The 16599-nt window shown below is 48.8% G+C and overlaps 1 protein-coding gene across 1 annotated transcript in view; it reads right to left on the bottom strand.

Moving 5' to 3' along the window:
• ITGB5 (integrin subunit beta 5) overlaps nt 1-9262 on the bottom strand; it is a 57810-nt gene extending 48548 nt beyond the window's left edge. Inside the window, exons 1-2 of the mRNA XM_041473254.1 lie at nt 8927-9262; nt 4892-4977 (exon numbers count right to left, since the gene is read on the bottom strand). Of these exons, the coding sequence (XP_041329188.1) occupies nt 4892-4977; nt 8927-9032 (192 nt within the window). The 5' untranslated portion in view covers nt 9033-9262. The remainder of the gene's footprint in view (nt 1-4891; nt 4978-8926) is intronic.
• Nucleotides 9263-16599: the final 7337 nt, after the last annotated feature.

The following is a 16599-nucleotide window of genomic DNA, read 5'->3' as shown; positions in this document are numbered from 1 at the left end:
AATCCAGCTATTTTCTTGTCCGTGAAAAGCCGTATTACCTGAGGTGGAAGAAAATATCCACCCTCAGTGGTGCAAATGCCTGAGGGGAGGGTGGTGCAGCTCAGCACCCAGGGGTGCAGGACTGACCCCTACCTCATCTTGATTTCTTACCCAGGCAGAGTAACAGGAGGGTGACAGTGGCCTTGGGAAAGTCCCAGCAATCACCACTGCACCCTGCAAACAAACACCCAAGCTGCACCCATAGGTCAAAACCCAAAGCCAAAACTGGGGCCACCACGTACCATCCAACTCTAGTGCAAAGTTTCCTGTGACAGAGAAAATCAAGGCTCATTGGGGTTCAGTAGAGGGCAAAAAGGATGAGCAGACCTGGGGAATAAAGGGCATTGCACAGGTGCAGACAGCTCATGATAAACCACACCAAGAGGCAGCCCCGCAGCAGCTCAGACACAGCACGCTGCTTCAAACCCCAATTTTCCCCCAGCAGAGAACACCCTGGGGTCACTTAAGCAATTCAGTGTGCCCACATATTTTCCGATTGTCTGCCAGCAGGCCTGCTTGGGCAAGAAATGCAGCAGATGCCCCTCACAAGGGGGAACCACCCCAAACTTTGCTTTGTGCCACAGAGGAGCACTCTGGAAGGTGCCCAGCCCCTGTCAGTCACTCTGGCTGCTCCAGCCCCCGGTCGGTGCTAACAAGCTCACAAAGGCAAATGCACACAAGCAGACAGGATGAATGGAGACAACAGTGTGACGATTACATGCTCATCAGTTTGACAGTTTTAAGACAAATTGCTTGGTTCATGCTATAAAAATGGAGAATAGCACTCACTGTATCTAATATCTAATTCCTGACTAGGCATGTCCCTACCATTCAGCCTATCCTGTTCTCTTTTACTGAAGGTCTCAAGCATTTTTTGCTTTAATCAATCCAGTTCTGCATTAATTCTGTCTGAAACATGCCTGCTTTCTCCATTAAAAAAAAAAAAAAACAAACAAAACAACAAAACAAAAAACCGAAACCAACAAAAAACCAAACAAAACCCCAAAAACTTGACATGCTCCATTTAGGAACATCCTTGATTTTCTTTCCTCATCCTCTAGGCATACATTCTGGAATGTATGGAAGAGGATGAGGTAAAAGCACCTGCTGGAAAACAGAAGGTGCCAGTGGGGAAATTTCACTTCACTTACGCAAAAAGGACCTTTCAGTTTAATTAATGTTATCTCTGGTTTCCGCATACACACATAAATGCATCCACATAGGTAATGGACAAGTGAACACAGTTCATCCACCTAACAAACACATTTAACAAACAAGAGGAGCCTCTGCACACTGGTACACTGCTCCCCAAAGCAGCAAAAAAGAAAATGTAATGGTGACATTTCCCCCCCATACTGGTACTCCCAAATGCTCTTTTGAAGAGCTTCACCCTCTTCAATCACCCCAGGAAGGCTTATCACAATCACAACCCCCACCTGTCTATCACACCTGCCCTGGCAGCTCAGGGGACAGCACTTTCATCCTGAGCTCCCTGCTCTCCCCAGCAAACTCAACAAGCCCTGCTCAGCCTGGGCAACCAGGTGCCACTGCAAAAAATTCCACAAGCATCCTCTTGTCCCACACACGGAAACCAGGCTGCGACAGAGATACAGCAACCCCACAGGCCAGTGCGCAGCTTCCAGTGAGAATATTACACCAGCACCATGTCAGCAATTTCTCATCGTTTCCAGCTTCTCCTAGACCTTGCAGATTCCTCAGTTCCAGCGTGGAGGGACAGGCTGCAGCATCTCCATCACACCAGGAGTCATTCTCCCTCAGAGAGCCCTGTTTCAAGGCATGCTCAGGTGATGGGTAAGGCCACATATTCACACATCCTCTTCTAAGTGCCACTGAAATCCCCACCTTTGAGGCCTGCCTTTCAAGGTATTCTTCCACAAGCCAACAGAAATCGATGTCTGCTCCCAAATTTCCAAGAGCCCAAAGACTTGTGGTTAGCTCAGCAGGCCAGGGAGGCTCCAGGGCTGCTGCACACCAGGAGCTGATATCATCAGCTCATCCATCATCACCCCTCTGGATGGGAACAGAGATGCTGAGCACAAGCAGAAGTGAAAAGTCCAACCAAGGCAGGGGACCTGATGAAGCCTGTACCAACAGGTTAGGAGGTGGCAGTCATAAAGTGAGAGCTCCCTGACTGCTCTGCTGTAAGATTTGTACACATCCCCTTACCTTCACAATTCAGGGCAGTGTAAATTCAAGGGACCTTATCCCTCCTAGGAAACTACTGGGATAGGGCTCCCAAAGAAATTGGTATGATGGTACCACCAAGTGAAATTATTCCCCAAATATTTCCCCAAAGAAAATACAGGAAGATAAATTATACATATAACTATACAATGCCATTATATATATAGCTATACAATGTGTCTATATATATATATATAAACACTGTGTAACAGACATCTCTAAACATACTGTATACATTATATATAGAATTATACTACATGTACTGTATGATAGATTTCTACTATATATATTTCCTGACAAAATTGTTATTTTTTGCTTGCAAAGTCGATAAAAGCTGGCCCAATTTGCACACAAACCTGTGAATGCAAAGGGAGTACAAAATACACACAAATCAGCTGGCTGAGCTTCTACCACAACACAACTGCCACCTGTGGAATACACTCCAATATCCTACCCCTGAGATTTAAAGAGCAGCAGAGCTGTAAAATTTGACTGGCATACATGCAACCAGGAAACATAGATAGCAAACTGCAGCCAATGGAAAAGCTAAGGAAAACACATTAAGAGCTATCCAATAAATTTAATAAACCTGACTAGGCTGCAGCAGAGGGAAGGGGAATAAGGTGGTGAAATGACTATGAAACGCAGGCGGATATTGTAGATATTATAATATTCCTTTAAAACTTTCTGAAGCTGAAAAACTCCAGGTATCTTGTAAATCCCATTACCTCACCTGATGATCTCAGCTAAAGAGAAATAATTCGTTTCAAACAGTACATTCTAAAAAAAATACAAAAAATACAAAATTAGGATAAGAACTTGCTAAGTTTAAGCATGTAGCATGTAATGGGAACAGCAGCTTTTGAACACATAGCTCTTGGCACAAAACACCTTGAACTGTGTATTTTTAAATAGCTTCTGCAGGCTAAAGGTCAGGAAGTATTACAGGACTTCCCTGTAAACACCCATCTTCCTCCTTGGCCCCTCCATTCCAGTCAGGAATTTTCTTTTTTTTTTTCAGTAACTACCCTGTTTGCATGATAAGAGTCAGGCTGCCAGTGCCATTAGTACAATTAGTGGTCACAGTGACCACCAGATAAACATTTCCACTAGCAGCATTCTGCAGAAAGTTGTCTTTCGATGCCAAGTAAGGAAAAAAAAAAGCACAAGCTATTGGGTACCCATAGTTAATAGCCAGCGTTCCTGGATCCAATCTCACCACCACAGATTAGCTGGCTGGAAGAGGAGCTCTTACAGCTGTTTACAAGATGTCTCAGAAGCAAGATCTATTGCTTTACCCTTTCCCTTCAGCACACCAATTGCCTGGCTGGAAAAAACAACCCAGGAAAGCTGTGATGCTGTCAGGCAGCGTGGTGCTTGCAGCATTACAGGGTTTTCCCTGGAGAGCTGCAGCTGTGCTTACAGTGAAACATCCAGTGACACAGACCTGGAGAGTCAGTGGCTGGGGCACCCCCCCAAGACCCAGCCAAACCAGAGGGACTGGAAGCCACCTTCACCCCACATCCATCTCCATCCCCAAGCCCATCCTCTGCCCTGGAGCTGGCAGCTGCCCCAGGCAGGCCTGGCAGGGAGGGAGGGGAACAGCAGAGGGGACAGAGGTGGCATCCTCAGCTCAGCAACACCAGCTGCAGCTGGAAGGTGAAGTGAATGCCCAGAAGGGGACAGGGATGGCCACACTAGAGGAATAAGGGTCAGAGGGAACAGAACAGCACCACCACCGGCCATGCCCATAGAGAGGTTCAAGATCATCCACTGCTCTGGGGTTCTCCCATCCCAAAACTGGTTCCTGACACAGCAGCTGTGCCAGCCTGTTTTTAAGATTTTTCCATGCATCTGAAAGCATCCCTACTTCTGTCCTAAACACCTAGGACAGGCACTAAGCAGACAATTGCTTTCTATGCATCAAACATTATTAGGGCTTTCACACACCTTGTTCTCTAGAAATTGTAAGTCTGCTTTATAAGACATATATTGGATTATATATATAGACCTAAACTCATGAGCAGCCCTTAGGGAGCAGGGGGAGGTATTTGCAATTGCTCACAAACAAGGAGGCGCAGTTGAGTTATGGGTGAGCAGCTTCAGCATCAGCACAAGGATGTATTTTCCCTCTGAAGTGCTCAGTTACTCTGTGCATCTCATGGCACCGATGCCAGAAGCATGGATCACCCCCCGCAAAATGACACAATAGATTCAGAAAGGAGAATTCTTTGTTACAGACAAAGAGCCCATGCCAGGACACACGACGAGGGACACGTAGCAGGACACTAGCCAGGAGCTTGGGGCTTTTTGGGGAGAGAGCTCTGGAGCAAGGCTCCCTGTAACACAGAGCCCATGCAGGGACGCAGCATCCACCGAAAACAAGAAGGTAATTGAAGGGACAGAAGGACTGAAGGAACAGTGCTGCTCTGTTGAGGGTGTGTGGGGGTCAAAGTGGGGTCAGAGACTTATTTCCTATGATGTCAAAGAGCTGAGGAGTCCCACACACCCAAAATACACTCGGCATGCAGCATCCTCTGCCCTCACTCCCCCCGTGTGGCATGAGCCAGGAACAGGCAAGGTGAGAAAAGAGCTCCCTTCCAACACCACAAAAAGCATGAAAGTCAAGCGAGGTGTGCCCACCTACCTCCTTGGAGCACCAGGCACACTTGGGGTGGATGAGGAGACACTCTTCACAGGACGTGGCGCTTCCACTGGTGCACAGATTGAGACCTTCAGCAAGAGAGAACAGTGTGGGCTGAATGGTTATTCCACTCCAAAATAGCGCTTAGGGGGCTTCTGAGACATTCTTAATGCTAAGCACAGTGTATATTCAAACAAGAGCAAATAATCTCCCAGGAGCCTAAAAGGCAGGAGAAGCTGTAAATTTATTTTCACCTGTAAGGAGGTCTTGTTTTCTTTTCCTTCTCTAAGGTAAATGAAAAGGACAGAAACTTGCTTTGGGGTGCTGAGAACCTCTAAAAATGACTGAATCTGGTGATTTTTCTTTACTCTTTTTCAATGATGTCTGGTTAATCAAAGAGTCCAGCTACTCATATGCCTAATCAAAGACTCCCCTTGCTGTGGGCAGAACTCAATAACTGTTTGACCACTCTGAAACGTGGAGCTGGCTATCCAAAAGCCCGACATGCTGACTTTTAAAGACACATCTTTAGGCATATCTTCTCATTTTTTCTAGCTGAATATATGGGGGGGGGCCCTCTCCCCATAATTTTCTTATTAAAGCACTCTTGAAACATACTCATCTCCCCTTCCCACACAGGTGACTCTCACAGTGGACTCATGTTGCAGTACATTACTTTCATTTTACTACAAGAGACATTTCCACAGGAGATCCAGGTTAAGCCTTGCAGTGGTTATCACTGGGACATGTCCAAGGCAGCAGGGGTGGAAGACACTGAGGGCTCTCCCTGTCTGTGATCCCAGCAGGGGCATCAGCCAGGCTGATGCTCTTTGCTCCTGGATTGCTGGTGTCCGGCAGCACAAGAGGTCCTGAGCAGGTTTCACTTACAAAATCTACAATTTGCACTTTGGGCTTTAAAAATGAAGTGTAAGCACACAAGTTAAGCCGAAGTAGACATCAATGGTACGGGCTTTGAATGCAGCAGCTTGTTCAAGCATGCCTGTGGCTATGAATGTGCCCTTCCATACCACTGATGGCCGAGCTCCCCCGGGTGCAGCTATTAACTTCCACTGTCAATAAATGATTAAAGAAATCTTCAACCGAGGTTTCAGCACAGAGGCTGCACACTCCAAATGAAATGCCTCAGGCTTGAATTCCCAGTCTGCTATTTTTTCCAACCCAAATGTCAATAAAAGCATTGTCAGGCCTCCATTTTCAGCCAGTTGCATCTGCAGATAGCAGCACACCACGCCGATGCTGGGTGTAATCTGCAGATTCCACAGAGTTGCCAACAGCTGCTGAAGAGTGAAGTTTTCTCCTGACCCAAGAACTTTCTGCCATGAGAACTTCTGAAGAAGAATTTTTGCTGTATCCCATGTGAATATTGCACCAAGAAATGGAAAGCAGTGGCTGCCTGGGTCGCTCCCATAAGGGGTTGAGCTGTGAGCACAGGAAGCAGTGAATCAAGCTGGACAGCTGGAGGAAAACCTGGCATGCCCTGGACTACAAACAAAAAGAGGATAAGTAGATCCTGTCAGTCATGGCAGAGGCCTGACCGTGCCAGAGCCATGCACTGACGGGTCTCTGCTGCCCACAAGGTGGTTAACTCCAACCCCAGAGAGCCAAGCCCTGCACTCTCTCTATGGCTCTCATTCAAACAGGCTCCTTGGGCTCATTCATACCAAACAAGAGCCTTCTTAAGAGTGGGGTTTTTTGGTTTTTTTTTTCCTTCTGGCTGTTACCACATCCCCAGGCGTTTCATTCCTTTTTTGCATTCAGAAGTTATATTCCAGCTCCTGGACACTACAAGAGCTCAAAACATAAATAAGTAGTATAAAGAAAAATGTAACTTGTTCAACTGAGTTAAAATTTAGACAGCAATTAACACTGCATTTGCAAACCCTACAACATGGCCCAAAGCCTCTCCTTGAGAGCTGCTGCTTTGGCAGCTGTGCACAGGGTAACCCAGGAAAAATAATGGGCTTTATGTAGCAAATACTTGCATTCATACCCTGGCTACGCAGGCCTGGCTCTCCCACAGCTTCACTCGCCCATCCGCATGGAAATATTTACCTCCATTCCTGACTGCTGGGTTTTTGAGAGTTTACTTAGTCACAGTAATAGCTGAATGAAAACCAAGGTCTCCTCCTTCCACTGCGTGCCATGACCAAAGCAGCCCACGCTCCTGTGGCCAGCCATGGGGTGACATTCCTCCTGGTGGCAGCTTTTGAAGTTTCCAAGTATGCTTTTCTTTCCACTGTGCAGCAGCACTAAACCATTTCCAGCATTGTTGTGAAAACAGAGCTTTGTGAAGCCCTCCAATTTTAGACTGAAACCTGATCTTTTTGAGTTGGAATAGAAACACGCAGGATTTTCCAGATGCAAGTCTTCGCTGTGCTTGGTTCTGCATTTCCCAAATTCAGCAGAGGAAGGACCTGATGATGCTCAGCCAGCCCAGATCCTTGCAGATGCTGGGGCAAGTCACCCACTGAGACTGGAAGGAACTCAGTCTGCTCTTTGGACTGTGATACATTTAACAAAAAATCAACTAAACTTCTTATAATGGGGAAGATTCCATCCAGGGTTTAGCTGGGATTACTCTGGAGGTAAATAATCCACTCCCTGGATTGCTGAGCTGCACAGCCCACATACAGTCCTTCATACTGATGCTACTGAGTCCTAAGCCCTGCACTCTATTTATTTTGCACAGTAGCATCCAGCAAGCACAAAGAACATCTCCAAATGACATCCTTCCCTTGGACTGTGCTGCAGGAGAGCCCAAAAAGCAGAAGATGACAGTGTATTCCACTGTAGACAGCAGAGATTTTAATACATCAAACTACAGATGCAGAGCAAGATAGGAAACTCTGATGAAAGGTACTCATCACATTTACTCATAAAGATGCTCCAGGCAATCAGACCTCATTTTAAACCTGTTCTGCAAGAAATCCTAGTTTGGGCAGCTCCTCAAACAGAGGTGAATGTACTGGCTTGCTTAGGGAAGACAGAGGAAAAAAAAGAAGTGATGCACTTTATACAGCTAAGCATGAAAAAGGAGCATTTTATCTGTGCTTGCAATAGGCATTCTGAGATACCCGAGATGGTCTGCTGCAATACTGAACCATCAATTTCATGGATCGGGCACACCAAAAAAAAAAAAAAAAAAAAAAATTAAGAAAACTTCTCCTGAGCTTTTGCAATTATGTGCCACAGCACTCTGCAAGATGAGCTTCTTCCTAAGATTACTCATTCAAATATCAATTACTTAGAGTAAGTACTGGAATGGTGGACTTAGGCATTTTGTGGGCTCCCTTCTTATAAAGAAGTTTCCCCAAGTGCTCAGAGAGGAGGAAAACCCTATTTCCAGTACTGCTAGAGCAGAGTAACTGCACTGCACACTGCGTGTGCGTACAAACCGAGAGCATCCCCACGAGGGACAAGGACCTCTCTCTGGGTGCCACGGTTCAAGGTGCAAGTGAGGAACGATACAAGGTGACAGCGTGGAGAGCGGTGACCGGCAGGGCACAGCCTGCGTGCGGCTTTCTGCTGCTGCTGCTCGCCCCATCGATGAACACACCGCGCTCAGGCAAACATCCCGGGGAAGTGTGCGCCCTGAGCAGAAGCGGCCGCAGCCGCTTCCATTAGGAATATATATAGAGCGAGGGGTATAAATAGCAGTTCCGTGCTTTTTAAGGCGAAGGTGTAACACCCCGCGGATGCGGTCCGTGCCCCGCAGCGCGGGTCCCCGCCACCCGTCACCGGGGGCACGGCGGGAGGGGGCCGGGGGGATGCGGGAGAGCCCCGGCAGTGGCCACCCCGAGCACGGCGACAGCGGGGACAGCGGGGACAGCGGGGACCCGCGCCCCGCCGGCTGCGGGCGCACGGCAAAGCGGCTGCGGGGGAGGCACCGGGAAGGGGAGAGAGAGGAGGGGAGAACACAGCCGGCAACAGAGAGCACCGAGGCGGGTCTGGGGGACAAGCCGCCTTCCGGAGCGGCGTTCGCAGGGCCCGGGGCGGCGGGAGCGGAGCGGCCCTTACCTCTGCCGGGCTGCAGCGGGGCGGCCAGGAGGAGGAGGCGGAGGAGGAGGAGCGGGGGGGGCCGGCGGGCGGCGGCGGGGGCCGGCAGCCCCCCTCGGCGGGGCATGGTGCGGCGGCCGGGGCGGCCGGGCTGCCCTTCCCGGCCGGGCCCTCCCCGCCGCCTTTTGTGCGGCCGCGGCGGCGGCGGCGGGAGGAGGAGGCGGGGGCGGCGCCGCGGAGCTGCCCGGGGGCGGCGGGACGGGACGGGGCGGTGTGCGGGTGCCTCTGTCCGTGCGCCTCGCCGTGTGTCCGTGGGTCTGTGCGTGTGTCTGTCCCGCTCCCCAGGGTGCGCTGCCGCCTCCCCGCCCCGCGCAGGGAGGCGTAGCCCCGTCCGGAGCGGGACCCGCGGGCACGGCCGGGCCCACGCACAAGGACAGGGACACGGACAGGGACACGGACAGGCTGCCTCTGCGGATGCACATGTACCCGCACGGACAGGCACAGCCAGACGCGCGCGGCGGGCGCGGACACACGGACACGCAGACAGATGGACACACAGGCACACGAGGAATGCGCGCCCTCCTCTCCGCCCGCAGCAGGGCTCGCACTCATTCCCCACAGGTCAGTGCCTGCTCTTACGTGGCGTTTTTCCCGCTTGAGGGATTTTCTCTGTGCAAACAGACTGTGTCCCTTTGCCGGAGGGCTCTTTGAGCCGGGGCACCCGCGCAGCGCTGCGCTCACGGTCTGACGGCTTTTGGGCACGGTCCGCGCCCCCGCCGCCTGAGACAGCAACACTTCAGATCTAAAGGGAGCATCGCATTTATGGTCGTGTTCGGGTTGCTGGAGAGCTTACTGTATTCTTCTTCTTTTAAAAGAAATCATAAATCATCCCTAGAGCTGATAATTGGTTTTAAAAGCAGTTTATAATAACAGGTAACTTACCCATGACCTGCAGACCTTCACGACACCCTCATGTCTGCTAGATCTCACCATCAGATTTTGCTTAAAACACGTTGTGTTGCTGTTCTCAGACAAAAGTGATTAACTAATGCCACCTGCCAAAATTCCCCCTCACTTGCATTGATTCCCAACTCTGCTTTCACAAACCTTGCTGATTTCTTCAACCTCTTCATACCCCCGGGAGAAACCAGGTTTGGGTTTAAAGTGACTATTTGTTGTTTTAGGAAATACACACCTACAAAAGTTGTAACATTTTAACTGTACCAGGGCTGCTAAATCAAAACAAGTACTGGTGTGGCTGTGGGAGCATCACAACCCTACTGCTCACCACCAGTGCAAAAATACCACTAAATGCCTCATCAAAACCTCTGCCATGGTAGGAGTGTGGTATGTGGGACAGGCAGTAGCCTACAAACTGCCCTCAAGCTGTTGGCTGTGCTTGGGGAAAGGGACAGCATCAGTTCTCCCTGTTATCCCAAAAACATAAGGTGCATGCTGTCACCCTTTATTAATAATAAAATTAATACCGGCCATGTTGGGACTGACCTGGACGTGCAAGATGTGGTGTGTGGGAACTTTGAAGCAGGTTGTTCCTCCGTGGAATATTTTTAATATTCATGTGGGGAAAAAGAAGAAAAAAAAAATTGAAATGCAGATCCTGCACTTGCAAGAGATAAAGTACCCATTACTGCCCAGAGATGCCTTGTGTAGACCTAGAAGTCCCTTCTTGGGTCTTCTGGCCATGCCCAAGTACCCCCAGACACAACTACAAATACAAATATCCATGGATAGACTCATGTTTGAGAGCTTTAAACTATTCCTGGCTGTAGGAGCAGAGATGCTCATCTCTCACCCCTGTGTCCTGCCATGCTGCCCCAGGAGCACTGGGGGAAGGAGCAGATGCCCAGGGGCAAGAGGCAGATGAGCAAGGGGGGGAAAGGAAAAGCAGGGCCATGGGGTAAAGAAACTCCGTGGAGGGAAGGAACGGAAAACACCTTCTGAGGCTGAACTGTGGCATCTCAAGGAGCAGAGAAGAGGGCTTGAGGAGATGAACAGTACTTTCAGAAGGAATGCACTGCAGCAGGAGCAGGGCCAGGCGAGGCGTAGGAGCTCCCCAGTCACTGGTTATTTTTAGCTGGGCTCAGCTGAGGCCGAGCTCACTCTTCCTGCAGTCCCTGTGGCACTGTCACAAGCACCTGGTGCTCGCTGTGCCCAGGCTGTCCTGATCTCACATCCCCCAGGAGAAACCCCCAAGAGAAGGGGGAAGGTCAGGAGCTGCTGCTATGCACTTTTTGAGCAGTAAGGTGCTGTTGATGCTCAACATCTGCTATCAGTCATCATGTTTTTCAAGCCAAATCCTTTGAAGGTCCTGCAGAGTCACAGGTGGTTTATCCTATCCCAGAACAGCACCAGTGACCAACAGACCACTGTGTGGTGTGTACAGGGAAAGACCCCAGGAGCCACAGGGGAGGAAGTGGCTGTGGCTTCCCTAATGAGAAGAGTTAATACCCTTCTCTGAAGCTGGTGCTGTGCTCTTGCCCCATATGCAGCAGCAAAAGAGGATGTAATTGCAAAAATGGCCAAAGAAGCATCTGTAACACCAAGAGGGGGAATTCATGGTGAACATGAGGTGGGCAGCTCAGTTCCAGAGAAAGCAGGCAGCCTTGTGTCCCTGAGCTTGGCCACTGACCAAGAAATGAGGCATGAGCAGAGGTAATGTGTGGCCTGAAATGAGATCCACAGAGAAGCTGTTGGTGTAAAACCTTCCTGCTTGCAGGTGACAATATGCCCTGGTTGTTTTTCTGGAGTCAAGCATGGGGTGGCAGTAGATGCCCCAAAAAAAGATTGCCTTCATGTACAAAACCAGATAACCCCATGATCTTCCTCCTGGAATTCCCTTGTTCTGAATAAGGGATTGAGAAAAAAAGCTTTAATGCCCATGTCTCAACTAGATTATTATGGACTCAGTAGAAGATTAGTTTGAGGCAGCACCAAGATTTTGGGAACAAAATTGAAAAAAGGGCTCTGTCTCCTGGGGCTTGTGAAAGGATGGCCTACAACAAAGTCTCCCTTGATCTCCAGGAACAGCCACCACCACAGCCTCAGTCTTTTCTCTCTTGACCATCATGTCTCCTGTCTACAAAATGCCATTCTTGAGGATCACATAGTCCATGAGATCCCTCAGGCTCCTTCAAGTACTTATGTGCCACAGCCCATAAATACTTGCCAAGGCCCTTGGACCTGGGTTTTCAGTATTATTGCACAGTTTTTCTGTAACAGAGAGAGGAAATCCCTATTTGGAAAGGCCTGATCTTTATGTTCACTTTCTTATCACTTACACTTTAACCTGTGGTTAAAGCAGAACATAAACCCAGGGTATCTGACCTGGGCATGGATTTTAAAGTGATGTAATTATAAGTTGATTCTCTGTCTCTTTTATGATCAGTTAAAACACATAAAATCCTTTATCTAAGATACTCCAGGTGTTCTACAGATAGGTTTTCATTGTCCTATTTTCCTTGGGGCAGGAAGGGTGGATAAAAGCATCTGAGTCACATCTAGATGTCTGCCATGGCACTAAAGAGATTCTGGATTTTCAGTGGTGATTCCTTCTTCTCTCTGCACCAGTCTGAGCCACTCCCAGGCCCTTGCACAAAGCCACAGCCTGTTTCAGGGTGAAGCTCCACCTCTGCCTTAGTGTTTCAGAAAATATAACCACTCTCCAGCAGCAAAATCCTGGGACATCTTTGACTTTCTTCCATTTCTAGACTCTGTGGCATAAGTTTAGGTTTGCTACTTCCTAGCAGGTCCAGCTGGAAGAAACATCATCTGTCTGGATGTAACTCATTACAGCCACATTACTGGGTATAACTCATTCCACCACCACATTTGCAGTAAGTTCAGGATCCCAGGCACAGCTCTCTAGTGTGCAAGAAAGACCAGCTAAGACATCTAAGATTGCCTGTTTCCAGAAGCCAAATGGCTGGATGGGGAATGCAGGTGCAGCCTGGTTTTGGGCACTGCTGGTGCACAGCAGGTCCTGAACATCCCTCAGTCCTTTGGTTCAAGCAGCTCTCCATGCAACAAAGGATGGCCAAACTGGAATTCAGATGGTGAAAAAAGTGGACTGATTTATATTTTTAATAAAAAGGAGTTTTAGGAGAGCTAGGGTCAAACTGGGGTGTAGGATCAGAGATGTGAAATAAAAGGCAAACTCACCTGAAGCTTGGAAACCTCCACCGTGTTACAAACAGTTCTTGTGTTAGGAAAACACTTCATTTTCCTTTCCAGGTCCTCACCATGCTGTTTGCTGGTTCCTCCAGGCTGTGCCATGATGGGAAATAGGGGAGCAGAGACACAGGCTGTGGGCACTGTGCAGCTTTGCCATCCCCACGCTGCCTCCTCCCACAGGTGAGCCCACAGACCAGGCTGCTGGGGCTTTCACTTCCATGGAAAAAGTTTGTCTCCTTCTTTTTCCGAGGAAGCTGTAAAAAAATACAATTCTCACAAAATGCTTGTTAGTAATAGGCAACTACCACATGCCAAAAATTACAATAATAAATTTAATCCTATTTCTATTCTCTGGCTAAAGATGCAGCACGTGTTGCTGCTGCCTGCTCTAAAAATAGATATTTTTACCATCTAAGGACCAACCTCTGTTCTCAGATACTCAAGAGCAACACTACTCCCAAACAACTCCTGACCTGCTGAAGAGCAGCATTGCAACACTTCTGGGAAGCAGAGAACAGCACCTAAAGTGGTTTTGCCAAGTTTTGACCCTCTAATAGATGAAAAAAGGCAGAGCTCAGAATAAATCTCTGAGCTAGTCCATGCCTGAAGCTGCTGGGCTGGAAAGTGAGGGAGGTACAAGGGGGAGACTTTCCTCATGCCTCTCTGGTCATAAAGTTGAGACAGGGATGATGAAGCCAGACCAAACCTGGCCAAGTTTTGGTGTGCCTACAGCCCCTGGAGCAGGCTGGAGGCGCTTGGCTGCCTGAGAGCCTGTCTGCAGGAGGGGCTCCCTGATGTGCTGAACTGAAAAGGCTGGTGGATATCTCCAGCCATGAGCCATCCCAAAAAATATGCCCCAATCCCCAGAGTTAAGTAACGCACCATCAGAGGGACGGGCGTGGGAATGTGCAAGGCTGGGACACAGGAGAGGGTTAAAAATTAGCAGCTCCATGGAAACCTGTCTGTGTATCTATCAATGGTTAGCCCCAAGGAAAGCGTGCTCATTAAAAGGTTTTGCCTCTGGTGTGCCTCGTCCTGCAACTGCAAAGAGCCAGCCCCATCTTGTGGCCGGGGCTCTGCTCGGTGCCGCAGAGGAACCAGAGGGAGGAGGGTTTGGGTCTGTCCTCACCGCCCTGCAGGGCGAGTTGAAAAACATCCTGCCTTCCTGCACACCTTGCCTCACATAAACTGGCCCCACTTTGGTTAGCACTCCGGGAGAGCCGCAAAAGCCAGGAGAAAATGCTGGATGCATCTGGCAGGGGGTTTCCTATAAATGGAGAGCCCAAGGAGATTGCTTTGTGTGCCTGAATGTAGGGGAAGCATCGTTAAATACGATCTAAAATGTCAGCAGGTACAGCCAGCTAGGCCTGGCTCCACTCAAATCTCTGGCAAAATTCCCACTGAATGGACTAAAAGTTCCAGTCTTAACCACCTTGATGAGCACAGTACTCTGGAGGTACAAAAGGGTTTCCAAGGAATTCACCTGGATCTGTGCCGTTTAGACCTCACAATGCCCCGTGCAGCTTTTTCAAATCACAGCTGACACCTGGCTATTTAATCACTATCTGAAATAAATCACTAGACTCCGGTTTCTTGCTTATATTTCTGGCAAGTGGGTTTTGCCCAGCATGAGCTTGCTGCAGAATCTGTTCACACCAATCTTGGAAGGACAAAACAGTTGAGAAATGCTAAAGAGCTTACACGGAAAGACCTTGCTTTGAAAAGAATAATAATGTGCACATGTTGTAACACAAGTGCAACACAAGCCCTGTTTCAGTTATGGGAATGATATACAGGCCCAGGTCCACAATTCCTCCCCAGAGACCCCCATTCCCATTAATGTCAGTACAAGTTAGGCACTGAAATACCTGCCTGGACTTGACCCCTGTTTCTCACCAATTTAAACATTCTTCTGCTTGAGAGGGGATTAAGAACCTTAGCACTATAATGAGCTCTTGAATTCATTGACTGTTCCAGATATGAAACATTTCTTCTTTTAACTTCTGGCTGATTTACCCTATAAAAGATCTTCCCCCAGAGTCTCATTTATGCAGCAGACTTTCTTTCCCCAGCTACATCCAGATATCTATGACTAAAGGAGAGGCAGAGATTCCCTAATCTTAACCAGTCTATGTCTTTTAGCATGGAACAGGCAGCAGTGCCCCAGTGAGGGTCAAGGGGAGCTCTCTCAGGAGGGCTGGGGACCCCTCCTTGCCCTCCCACCCACCAAGATGTGATGGATGTTACTGTGGGAAGATGTTAATATCACCTTTGAAAATTGGCTGCCAAACAATAACCAAAAAGGGAAAAGGGAAACCAGCTGGGTTTCCTCAGAGTGGTACCAGTGGTACTAAAGTTTCAGAACAGGCAAAAAAGAAAAAAAGGAAAAAAGGAAGAAAATGCTTGGTTGCCATAGATGCCCACCTAAAGCAATGTTGGGTCCCTCCACAGCCCTCTCTGGAGTCCTGAGCAACACTTTTTCATTTTTTATTTTTCTTAGTACCCTATTTTCCTTTTTCTGACCCTGCAAGTCTCCCAGTTCTCCTGGGGAAATCTCTGCCATATTTGGGCCACCAGCTAGGCAGATGTTTTCTCTCTGCTCCCCTTGATGTCACCCACATCAAGTGGGTAGTGGGTGCTCTGGGGGACACTGCCTGGGTCTTGGAGACAGTGTCCAGGGGGTTGGGAGCAGTGAGAAGCAGGTGGGGCATAGCTCCTTTATAAGATGTTTTACTTCCACCAGGAGAGGGAGAGTGGGAGCTGTTGGTCTCAGTTTTCTCCTGGAGAGGAATAGACTTTGCTCTCCAGAGGCTGCTCTTTGGAGCCTGTGTGTGAAAGGCAGCACCTTCCAGACTCAAAAGCAAGCAGCATTTTGCATTTCTTTAGTTATCTGCTTGTGAAATTTTCCCGTTGTTTCTTTTATGAGGCTGTTTTTACACAAACTGCAGAGCCCCATGAACAGACCTTACCCTGCCTCTCTTTCATGAACAGCCTGGGCATAATTAGGGCATATAAAATCCACTATGTTCATATGCCACGGGCATCACCTTTCAGCCCATGCTGCTGTTGAATAAAGCAGGTCAAGGCATTCAGAAGCTGAGAAATGTCCCTCTGGTTGAGGATGCCCATCCAGCCCCAGACTGGTCCAGGAGGTCCAACAGGACAGACTGTCCTGGGGTCCCAGCTTCTTTTACAGCCCCTTCCTCCAGCACCTCCACTTTCCCATCCTTTTGTTAGGGGGTACATCTCTTAAGGAATTTGCCTTATCTCCTTTTGAACCTGCAGATACATCATCCACAGCATCCTGTGACAGCAAGTTCCCCAACTGTGCCTGTAGTTTTTTTTTGTCTGCTTTACACTGACCTTCTCTAGCATTGTGTACCCCCAGATTCTGGTGGGTGCTTGGCTGCCACTCTGAGTCAGAGGCTTTGGAAACCCATCAATGATGGCTCTGACCTCAGTGAGTCTGCAGGGTGTGCTGGGAATGCAGCTGGGTACCACAC

Source organism: Pyrgilauda ruficollis, unplaced genomic scaffold (genome assembly GCF_017590135.1).
Source record: "Pyrgilauda ruficollis isolate IOZ18807 unplaced genomic scaffold, ASM1759013v1 scaffold3, whole genome shotgun sequence".
Classification (NCBI taxonomy): Eukaryota; Metazoa; Chordata; class Aves; order Passeriformes; family Passeridae; genus Pyrgilauda; species Pyrgilauda ruficollis.
Note: the sequence above shows the minus strand (reverse complement) of the source record. Positions and strands in the feature narration are given on the sequence as shown.